Below are 11752 nucleotides of genomic sequence, written 5' to 3'. Positions count from 1 at the left end.
GGGGCAAAAGAGCCCCAGGTTGTACATGCACGCAGTTGTATGCAACCTGGTGTAGTGGAAGGTGTCCCTGCCCATGGAAGAGAGGTTGGAACTAGATGATCTTTAAGGTCCTTTCTAACCCAAACCATGCTACAATTCTGTGATTCCACTACTATCGCCCAAATCCTCTTAACCTCCTGGAGATGGCACCATTGGAAATAGCATCAAGAAGAGTGAGCGACAGCAAGGACCAACTTCCACCAAAGCAAATAGACCTAAGAGCCTCTTCAGCCTGGTGAGGGCACAGCAGAGGACAAGGGCGATAGATTTGGCAGAGCAGAGAAGATGGGATCTCTGGTGTGGAGAAAGGGAATAGGAAGCAGGGACTTACTGTGCCCCAAACCACAAGAACTATGGGGCACGGCTATGAACTTCTAGGTGATGGTTTCAAAACTTAAGGAAAGGGTTCAAAAGGAACCGATATGCAAACCGTGGAAATCACTGGCACAGGATAATGCTAATCTGAAAAAAAAAAAAACCAACAAAGTTTATAAAGTAATTCTGTAAATTTCTGGGTGTAGAATTCATGTTGGCCTATTAAATACGATGACCCTAATTTTGTCTCAGGAAGCTCTGACCTGTAAATGGCTAGAGGCTGGTGAGTGCTCTGGAAAAACATCGTTATAGGCCCACTGTGTTCCTGTCTTCTCCTGCAGCGCTAGATGGGCCTTTGGAGAGAATTAGCACAGATTTTTATTTTTTTTTTTGGTGAATGTAGAGTAACATTAACATTTTCCATCCATAGTCTGCTAGAACTGGGAGCCAACTTCTCCTATGGGAACTGTGTGGTCTCCCTGGATCTGCACATCTGTGATGTCCAGGAAAAGGAGGAATCACGACTAAGAGTGGAAAGGAAAATTTGCATTTATAAACACATCATGCACCAGCACCTGAATGAAGACTGGAAGAAATGCTGATGAGGTAAGTACAACCGGCCTGCTACAGGGTACCAAAGGCAGGTGACCATATTGAAACATGGACGCATCTGTAGCGTATCAGCAGATCCAAAGTATAGGGCTGGATTTGGATAAAGCTTTCCTCAGTTCTCTGGCCTTACAGAAGAGGCAGCTCATCATAGATCCACCATCACATAGCGAACCCCTACTGGCAAAGGTCTCCAAAGGTCTGGGCAGCTCTTGTGGTCTGCTCTCCAAGCACACCTCTTGGTGCTGGTGATGATGTTTCTGGCGGACATGGGTTCCAGGGGCTCTCCCTTGGCCTTGCTGCAGTTGCTCAGCAAACGGGCTCAGAGCAGACATTTCCAAAGCGAAGCCACAAGGATGGGCTGTGGGGTCGATGGGGCAGTGCCCTCGGCAAAGCTATTCCCATGTAAAACAGGGCATCCAGGCAGGGGCAGGAGGCAATGGATGGAAAATGCTGACAGTATGAAAAACAGCATGGGGCTCCAAGGAAGAGCAAATTTTGGATGTACCGTGCGGTACCAAAGCCTCAGCACCAGTGTTATAGAATCATAGAATGGTTAGAGTTGGAAGAGACCTCAAAGATCATCTAGTTCCAACTCCCCTGCCATGGGCAGAGACACCCTCCACGACACCAGGTTGCTCAAAGCCTCATCCAACCTTACCTTGAACACTTCCAGGGATGGGGCAGCCACAGCTTCTCTGGGCAACCTGTGCCAGTGCCTCACCACCCTCACAGTGAAAAATTTCTTCCTTCTATCTAATCTAAATCTGCCCTCTTCCAGTTTAAATCCATTGCCCCTTGTCCTATCACTACACACCCTTGTAAAAAGTCCCTCTCCAGCTTTCCTGTAGGCCCCCTTTAAGTACTGGGAGGCTGCAATAAGATCACCCCGGATCCTTCTCTTCTCCAGGCTGAACAGCCCCAACTCTCTCAGCCTGTCTTCATAGCAGAGGTGTTCCAGCCCTTGGATCATCTTCGTGGCCTCCTCTGGACCCTCTCCAGCAGCTCCGTGTCCTTCTTGTGTTGGGGACTCCGGAGCTGAACGCAGTGTTCCAGGTGGGGTCTCACGAGAGCAGAGTAGAGGGGGAGAATCATCTCCCTCGAAGGTGTTCGTGTGCTGGGTGGAATAAGCAATTCATGGCTGATCTAACAGAGCCAGAGTTCACTGCGGCCTCATCCCTTCTTGGGCTCTGCTAAGGTGCAACACTGATTGATGGATTTTTCCCTTCACTGCTGGTGTCCAGCTGGATGCTCTGCTACCAAATATGGAGAGAGTTTGAGGTGCTTCTTTAAGAAGCCAGGTGAAATAATGTATTAAAAATTCTGTTTTATCCTTCCAAGCTTGAATGCAGGATCCATGAAGGGAAGGAAACATCCAGTGTCTGGATCATTTCTGATACTCCCTGTCATTATCATGCCTGCCTAGAGAACAACATCAACGTTGTAGCCTCCTCTTTCATTATATTATGCAGGAATCCACCACTGGTTTGAGGTTAAGTGATGGATCTTCAGAAGGACAGACTCAAGACCAGAGAAGAGTTTTGTGTCTAGATCACAGGGCAGGGACTGAGGTGATCAGACACCTCTTCTGGCTCTGCCTGCTCTCCATACGTGACTGTGGCCAAGTCTCTTCACCTCTCTGTGCCCAAGATCTTTATCTATAGGAGGGCAATAGTTATCTCCTGATACCTGTTTAGGTCCTGTGATTTCAGATTAGGACTATGCACAGTGGAGGACCTTCAGACCTGCTATCGTGCGAGGAAATCCCAGAATAAAGAGAACAAAGCATCTCTCAACACCAAGATTCAACAGATTTTCAAGCCATCCCAACTAGACTGTGCTAATCGTTACTGTAATAGAGAGAAGTTTGCCAGAGGTGTCCAAGCACTGCAGTCAAAACGAGAAGGGCCTCCGTCTTCCTTTGCTGGCTCCATAGCAAAGCCTCTGTGTTCGTCCCAGAATAGCAATGTGCAAACCTCGGTGCTTCTCTTCCAAACCAATTTGCATTTTTAGAAACTAATTTGCAAAGCCTCGGACCCTGTGGCTACAGGCAAAGCCTGGCTGTCTGAGCAGCACTCCTCAATTACGGCATCTCCAGGGCTGCAGCATGTCTCAAAATGATGCTGTAAGCTTTGACTTGGGGGTGAATTTTCACTTGGGAGAAGAAAGTCCTGCCAGGAGACTCTCAGGGTCCTACAAGCCAAGAGAGGAGGGGTTGGGATGGGATCGGGATGGGATCAGGGTAACCACAGGTCTCTGGGGGGAGCTCCTGGCACATGGCAGAGCCTGGGACCTCCTTTTCCAGTGCACCTTGACCCGTGCCCTCACCAGTGCTCCAGCAATAACGTTATTTGCCCCGTGCCCTCACCAGTGCTCCAGCAATAATGTTATTTACCCTGTACCCTCACTGGTGCTCCAGCAATAACGTTATTGCACAACACTCAGCTGCTCTCACCAACAATCACTGTGAACAATTCAGCTGGAGCCACAGGAGGTTACTCAACCCTGCTGAGATATTCTCCTGATTTTCTACATCCATAAGCCACGCAGACTCCAGCATGATAGTACTTTTTAGGTATCAAAAGTCATAGCCTTCCTTTGGTAGGCATAAAGATGAAGTCCCATCATGGTGAGCCCCAGAGCACCTACCATCCAGCTGACGCTTCTTGGGATGCTGAGCTGTGGGTCACAGCTGCCAGGAGGACACCCAGATGGTGGGGAAGTGGCTGCACACCCACCTTCAACCTGTTCCCCTTTTGTTCACAGCTCGGAGTGCATAAGAAGGGGATTAAATTGATACACCTTATCTCAGACCTTCCAGGGATTTCTGTGCCAGCCGCCACGAGCAAAGCGCTCGCTCTGAAATAAAGTCACATTTGCAAAGAATCCGTTCCACGGTCAGAGGAACTTACAAAGCAGATGTGTTTGTCGTACTTTTAAGCAAAGCTAAGCACTGGCTATCTGACACTAGACCACCATTCCAGTTCTTCTCTGCTCCATGAGCAAGGGAGTTTCTGATACGGATTAGCCAGCAAGAACCCAAATTGGCATGTCTATGGCACACAGCACCCAGCAAACGGGCAGGACCGGCCGTCACGCTGATTCCAGAGTGCAGGATTAAACCGCGCGACTGCCGTAACAAATGCACAAAACCAGAAATGCCACATGGAATTCCTGGGTCTCTCCGCACCGGTGCTTAACTCGCAGCTTCCCAAAAGCCACCCCTTTGCCCCTGGCCAGGGCAGTGAAGGGAGCTCTGATTATCACCAGCTAAACCCAGCACAAACCAAAGTGGTGGGAAAAACCCAGCCAGAATCTGGAAAGGGACCTGATTCTGCCTTCACTGACAATTCTGCTGCCTTTTCCTATTTTTAAACAATTCATCAGATTCAGAACTTTACCAAACGCCTCTCTGATGGCAGGAAGTCATACAGCAGTGCCACGTGGGACAGAGGGATGTACACACTTTGGGAGGGAAACCCTCAGCCCCTGCACTCGCTGTTAAATGCAAAAGTTCAGACGTGCTCCGCTGAGTAAATTGCTGAATGCATCCACCAATGTTCTGTTATATACATCACTTTCTCTGTCAGCTGGTTTATAGCCACAGTTTAGACACTTATAAAATTTACAAAATTGAAATATTTTGATTTAAAAAAGAAAAAAAGTGGGGTTTTTTTTCCCCCTACAGTTTCTGAGCAGAACAGCCCAGCGCCAGAGCAGAAAAACCAAAGTCAGACCTCCCAAAGGCCACGCACACATGAGGACAACCTCTCCCCTCGCAGCACCCACGGAAAAGCAGGTGCCTCTGCCTCCGCAGGGCTGAAGCTTTGATTCCACCATTTAAAAGCAACGCAAAACTGAGCACCAAAATAAACAGATCCGTGAAGCAGCAGGAATGCAGGAAAGCGGTTGGAGACTTCTACGATGAGAACGACCTAAATCCAAGAGGGGCTCGCGCTGCTCAGCTTTGTAACACCCTCAATGGCCTTTGGCTTCCAGGACAATCCAGGATACACCAACGAGCAGGGAAGCAAACTTGGGAGAAGCCTCTTTAACTTCTTTTTCTCCTTCTTTTAAAAAAAGCACAGTGATTTTTTTGTTGTTGCTGTTTTTCAAGCACCCTCCCGCAGTGCCTGCCCCACAATCCCGAGAGCCAAGGCCGCCGTGGGGCCCGGAGACCCCCTTTTCCCAGTGGCCCCACAGCAGCCAGGGTTATCGGTGGTGGGGCAGATGTGTGTAATTGCCCTGTCAGGCAGCTGAAAGGCGCTCGCCTTTAGCTGATGCCACTTCAAAATGAAATTCTTTCTCTGGCATGGCTATGTCTGATATGCAGGCATCAAAGGGGAGGCAGCAGGTCGCCGATGCCCCGGGCCACACATTTCCCTTCTAAAAGCAGGAATGAGAGTGTCAGCTCGGGGCCGAGGGGGCCCCCCGGAGATACAGCACCGATAACCACGGCCCCCCACACATGCGCCCGGGGTTCCCCGGCAGCGGGGAGATAGATCCCCGCCGGCCGCCGCGGCACCGTGGGTGCTGCGCATCCCTGCGAGCATCCTGCCATGCTGAGGACGCTCCGTCCCCGTAGCGAACACCCATCGCTGCCTCGCAGGGTGCCGGGGTGCCCCCACAGCACCCCGCCAGGGAGGCACAGTCATCCGCAGGCTCTCCGGCGGCAGAGGGAAAGCTGCGGGTGGCTCCCCTGCACCGGCACCCGGTGGGATGGAGGGGTGGAAAAGCCTCACTGGAAAAGAGGAGGTTCAAAGTTGGGGATTTTTTTTAGTTTCTGAGAGAAATACAGGGCCACACTCGCCTACCCCCACAGCTCCCATCTCCTCTCTCCACCTGCGCTCTTCAGGGAGCCAAGGCTTTTGGCAAGCTTTCCACTTTGGTTTTTATTGGTTTCAACTAAGCTGCCCCTTTCGGAGGGTTGGAAAGCTTCAATCATTAGAGGAAAAAAACTAAAACCAAACAGAAAACAAACACAAAAAAAAAAAATCATGCATCCTCGCCCTGCTCAGCCCTCCCTTCCCGCTCCCGCGATCGCTGAGGACACGAGCCCCGTGCACGCACCCCACGGCACAGCTCCCTATTTTCCAAGCCAAACACAGTCCGTCCAATGCATTCAAGCCAAGGGTTTCAAGCCCTTCATACCTCCAACTGTACCTGCTCCGCTCTGATCACCTTCCTGCTCGGAAGCAATTTGGAAAGGACGCAGCACAGGTAGCTATTAGCTAACACATATTTAACTGCTCCTCATATCTTTTTTTTTTTTTTGGCATTGTAATGGAGTGATTTGATCTTCAAAGGACCCGTGCAAACCTTTGAAGCTTTCCAAATAAGTCAATCTCCAGTGGGGAGGGGAGGAAGAGGGGGGAGGAAAACGTTAATAGTTTTAAAACCTGGGGAATCCTGAAGATGGACGAAGGGTATAAAACCCGGTGGGTTTAGCATAAAGCCCTCAGGTAAATCTTCACCTTCTTTTCAAATGCATTTTTGGTGGGTGGCTTTGCAAAGGCTTGGGCCAGGTTAGCAAGGTCGGCTCTACTCCAGGAGAAGCAGCTCTTAATCTCCAGGGACCCTCATCTCCCACGTGGCGCAGCCCCAGAACAGGGGGATCCGCAGTACCTCGGCAAGAAATAGAAAGACTAAAATTTGCGAAACTTTTAAGGGGAAAAGGGATGGGAGGGGGGGGAAGCAGGAGGAGGAGGGGGAAGAAGATGAGAAGGAGAGAAGATATATTCCCTGCTGCGCTCCCAGCCAACACAGCCTCAGCAGCACCCTGAGAGGCGAGACACAAAATGCATTTACCTTTAAATAATGACTCATTTTATTTTTTTCTTTTAATATGTAGTTATAAATATATTTTGTCAAAATATATGATCATTATTGTCAAAAACATTTGCACATAAAGTCATAATAAGGTCAAGGTGAACGTTTAGTTTAGAGAAGAGTCCAGCTATAGCAAGCAGTTCTGGGGTGGGACGGGAGGGAGACAGAAGGGGAGGAGAGGGTGGCGGGGAAGGGGGTCAGCGGCAGCCGCACCCCTCCACCACCATCTCCTGGTAGTTTTTCAGGACCACCTTGTCATACTCATCCAGGTAGAGCATGGAGATGGCGCTCAGCTCCGTGGGCACGCAGCAGGCCTTGGGGATACTGGAGTTCACGGAGTTCACCAGCGTTTGCACGATGGCATGGTTGGTGGAGTTGAGGTGGTCGGCCAGAGGGAAGGGGCAGTCCCCGTGGCAGTAAAACGCCTGGTACCCCGGGGGTGCCACGATCCAGTCATTCCAGCCCACGTCGCTGAAATCCACATAGAGGGCATGGCGGCGGCAGTTTTTTTTGTTCTTGCGGGAACGCTGGTGCTTGGGGCTCCGGCGGGCTCTGCGGGTCAGCGCGTGGCCTCGCCCGTCGTGCCCAAAAGTGACCAGGAGCGGCCTGAGCTGAGCCCAGTCCCCGTGCCCTTGAGGTAAAGATCGGCTAATCCTGACGTGTTTGCCCTGATGAGTCTGTGCGTGGTGGAGGTGGGTCACCTCGATCACCAGCCCGTGGTTCGGTTGCTTGTCCTTGGTCCACCGGATCACGGCCGGGCTCACATCAAAGGTCTCCCAGCGCGTCACGTTGTGGTGCACCAGACGCGTGTCCAACAGGCGCGTAATGGCCTGAGCGCGCTCCGACAGCGGCTTCATCACTTCGTAAATGTTTATCCGGTGGAAGCCCCTCTCCCACGCTGCGCTCGGCTCCTCCACCTGCTCCCGGTACAGCCGCAGCTCCGCCGAGGAGATCACCTCGTTTTCCGGCACGCTGCTGAGGTTGAAGACAAAGCGGATCTGGGGCACCTCGCTGGGACCCGGGACACTCTCCAGATGCTCTGGAGGGGAGCATGGCAGGGGGAAAAGCGGGACAAAAAGCAAAACGAGAGCACATCAGCCTCAGGGGGCACCCAGCGACAGCCCCCTGCACAGCCACGGCACGCACCCACACTTCACCTGCCCAGCAGCTCCCGGCACCTCTCCCCTCCCCGTGCATCCCTCCCAGTCAGACCCGGAGCGGCTCCTGCTCTGGCGCCGCTCACTCGCCCTCCGCATGCCTGCGCCTGGACCGGGTCACCCCTTCCCATCTTGCTTCCCCTTTCGAGGCGGCTTTTCCCCTTTCGCTTCCCCCCCTCAATCTCTCCAAAATCATCTCCCTGGCGAGGTGCGGCACCATGGAGCACAGAGGTGCCTTGTTACGGGGCACGGGGGACAGGGGGAGAAAGAGAAGCAAATTCCAACACAGTAATGATGCGGCTGGATTAATAACTCAGATTTACTTTGGAAAAGAAACATCCGCTAGGAAACATTTGGATCAGATTACAAGGGCCTATTGAATAAACCTTATAAACACACAGCTGTAAGTATTAAATTCGAGTAGGATTTTTTTTTTGATTTTTTTTTTTTTCTTAAGAGCAAAACCAGGCACCAATGGCTTTGATAGTTCAAAAGAAACACACCAGGGGCAAGATCCTGCCCTCACTTTACTCCCGCATCCGATCCAGAGCCATTAAATCCACACAAGCCCAGGGAGTGACCCCGAGGCAGAGGCACTGAAGGAAACTCACTGTTGTCAACAAAAGCGAAAGCACCTCAAAATATGGTCAAGCTCAGGATAAGCACTGGATGCTGGAAAAACCACGGAGCAGCACGTCTGTCACCCACACACAGCCGGCTTGGGGGGGCATTTTTCCTCCCATAAATTCAGGGCCGGGCATGTCCCGCTTCTAAACGCATTTGTGAGCTTCCAAACGCAAGGAAATCCCGATCGCTACCGGGGCTGGGAATTTACCTCCTCCCATCACTGACCTTCATGGTGGAAACTCCTCACAGTGTTTGCCCGGCTGGTCGATCGCTCAGGGTACTGCAGGCTAATTTCCTGGAGGCTTTCCTCCTCTTCTCCAGACTGGAGTCGATAGAGATCCAGCATGTAACTAGGAATGACGGCTGACTTGCTGGGCTGAGGCCGCCTTCGCAGCCCAAACATCTGCAGCAGAGTTGTTTCGAAACCCCGCAAGAGTTCATGGCTTTGGGCAGAGCGGCGTCCAGATCCGGCTTGTCCCTGAAGCTCTGCGACTTTCTTCCTGCCGGTCTCGGGTATCAGGCTAGCATGGTTAGTACCTCCTAGCAGGACTTGGCATAGTAGGATGACCATCAGCATTCGGTTACCAGGAATCATGGTGTCTCTGGGGTGTAAAAAACGCAACAACAAACAACAAGGAAAGTCAGGATGAGAAGCAGACCCCCCCCCCCCTCCTCCTCCTCCTCTTCCGAATAAACTTTAATAATAATAATAATAATAATAATAATAATAATAATAATAATAATAATAATAATAATAAATGGCAAAACGACATCAGGAGCAGCCCCCGAGGGGCAGCAGGCGCGCTCCGGCGGGCAGGGATTAGCCACTCGCTCCAGGTTACTCGCCGCCCGGGCAGGCGCGTCTCCGGCGCATCCCGGTCCCGCTCGCCCCGCCGGGCCGGGCCGGGCCGAAGCTGCGGCGGGGCCCCGGCTCCCGGCGGGGAAGGGGCGCCCGGCTCGGCGCGCCTGGCGGCCGCGGGTTCGCGTCCCACCGCCGGACTCCGGGAGCGGGGACGGGGCCAAGAACAAAATAAAGTTTCAAAAAAAAAAACAAAAACCAACCAAAAAACCACTAAAATAAAGAACGGCAATAAAATCTCGAAACTAAAGAGCGAGGCCGAGGAAGAAGAGGGCTGTACTCACTGACAGCAAGCAAGGCATATCAGCACAGTCCATGATTCTGGAGAGCCAGCCCGGACCCAGCGCGCCGAAAGCCTCGGGGCAGCGGCTGCCGAGCGCCTCCCGCGATCGCCGCCCGGGCGCAGTGCGGCCGCCGCCGCCGCCGGCCCCGGTTTTCTCCCGGCCCCGCAGTCACGTGGAGCCGCGCACCCCGCCAGCCCGGCCCGGGCCGGCCCGCCGCCCCCGGCCCGCCCCCGCCCGGCCCGGCCCCGCGGGGGCCGGCCCGGCCCGCCCCGCCGCCCGCGCCAGGCTCCCGGCCCGCGGCGCCCGCCGCCCCGGGGAGAAAGGGGGGAGATGCGGAGGGGCTGCGCCCGAGGTCGGGACCCCGCCGGTGCTGGGGCTGAGCTGCGGCGGGGGTGCGCCGGGGTCAGCGCGGTGCCCCGGCGGGTTCCCCCCAGCTCCGCTCAGGTGCATCCCCGGGGGACCGGCACAAGCCGAGGTGCGGGGCGCCGCGGCCGGTTCCTGCCCCTCTCTCCCTACGCGCGGCCGGGGGGACCGTCGGCGCGGGTGCCCCCGGGGCGCCCGTGTCGCCGCCCGGCCCCCGCCGAGCGCTCCGGGCCGGGGGAGCGGGCGCCGGGCGGCTGCTGCGCGGGCACCGCGGGGCCGGCGAATCCGCCGAGAGGCCGGTTTGGGAAGGGAAACTCGGGAAGGGAAAGTCGGGAAGCGCCTCTCTCCTGACGAGAAGGGAGGGAGCGTTTGGGAATGAGAAGCAGCTGCAGAGAGAAAGGGACGGCGGCAGAGCCCTGGTTCCTCCCATGCTCACACCACCCACCGCCCCCGGGCCCCGAGGGGCCGCGCTCCTGGAAACCCCGACACGCTCCCGGGGGCTGGGAGCCCGTTGCCAGGGCCGTGGATTATCCCTGCTCTCTGCCCTCGGTTCCCACCGGCCTTCTGGATTTTCGCGTCCTCCTCCTCCCCTTTCCCTCCCTGGCTGCCAGAATAACTCTCTCCCGTCTTCCTGCCAGGCCAGGTTCCCGGACCCCCACCTGGATGTGAAGCCTGCCACTTCCCAAGCCAGCACCGGCTCTGTACAGCCACAACCAGCTGCTCCAGAGGGGCACGAACGGGGACCTCCTGGAGGAAGGATGCTCCCTGCCCCGCACTTCAACCCCAGCATTGCCCTGGGCCAGCTTTGGGGTTGAGCCTAAGAGCCAGGCTTCCCAAGGCTTGAGGCTATTCCCAGGCGGGGTTTGGGGACAGACTGGTCCACCACTAGCACGCATCAACTAGACGCACTGGGGGTGATGTACAAACGAGGTGTGGAGAAGGCAGCTCCTGGGAAAGACCTCCTAATGAAGAGCGATGGACACCACATGCTTTAGAGAGACAGAGTAGACTGAATGACCACATAATAAATAAAGAGAACTCCACCAGGGCATTACAATATTGTCCCTTCGCCCTGCTGGGGTGTCCCTTTGTGTTGGGCAAACTGTCATCCACGGAGAGAATTATGAGACCAAAAGATGTGGTCGTGGAGTGGCCATGGGAGCTCCTAAGTTCATCAATGAACCACAACCAAAAGCCAGCTGGGAAACGATGACTGTAAACCAGCACGTTCCCACAAACCGCCAGGCCACTGTGCCCAAGCGCACAGCGAGCCCGTGGCAGCGCGCGTCGGCCTCCACACAGCCCTGCCCCAAAGCTCACACACAATCAGATACCACTTCTCTTAATATTTCCCTTTTATTTTTTTTTTTTAGCTCAGACCTGACCCATGCGTCAGAAAATCCCAGGGATGTCACTGAAAGGACACGCACAGATAAAAGGCAGTGCTGACACTGTAATATCTCTGAGTTATTCCTATACCACTCCGAGTTTAAAAGAAACATCTGTTAGCAAGGTATTTGGACTATGAATCCATCAAAATTTGTGAAATATCGCTATCGCCTTTTCAAATGTATCACACTGTGTGTTATTCTTAACAAGGAAAAACAATTTTTGGAGTAGCTGCTGTGCAACTTTTTAAAGTTAAATAACATTTTCATTGAAAATACTCC

General features: G+C 53.8%; 1 protein-coding gene across 2 annotated transcripts; it reads right to left on the bottom strand.

Annotated features, from left to right (window-relative positions):
- Positions 1-6989: 6989 nt before the first annotated feature.
- On the bottom strand, positions 6990-9783 carry BMP4 (bone morphogenetic protein 4). 2 transcript variants are annotated; one of them, XM_086613241.1, is made up of 3 exons: positions 9720-9783; positions 8802-9125; positions 6990-7831 (listed from the first exon to the last, which is right to left on the bottom strand). In XM_086613241.1, the coding sequence occupies exons 2-3, from the start codon at positions 8977-8979 to the stop codon at positions 6990-6992; spliced, it is 1020 nt and encodes a 339-aa protein (XP_086469367.1). In that variant the 5' UTR covers positions 8980-9125; positions 9720-9783. The 2 variants fall into 2 exon arrangements, with proteins under 2 accessions (XP_086469367.1, XP_086469366.1); XM_086613240.1 differs by lacking the exon at positions 9720-9783 and having other exon boundaries at positions 8802-9171.
- Between the last annotated feature and the right edge of the window lie 1969 nt (positions 9784-11752).

The sequence above is a fragment of the Tauraco erythrolophus genome, chromosome 6 (genome assembly GCF_009769465.1).
Source record: "Tauraco erythrolophus isolate bTauEry1 chromosome 6, bTauEry1.pri, whole genome shotgun sequence".
Lineage (NCBI taxonomy): Eukaryota > Metazoa > Chordata > Aves > Musophagiformes > Musophagidae > Tauraco > Tauraco erythrolophus.
The sequence above is the reverse complement of the archived record's forward strand: the minus strand, read 5'-3'. Positions and strand labels throughout refer to the sequence as shown.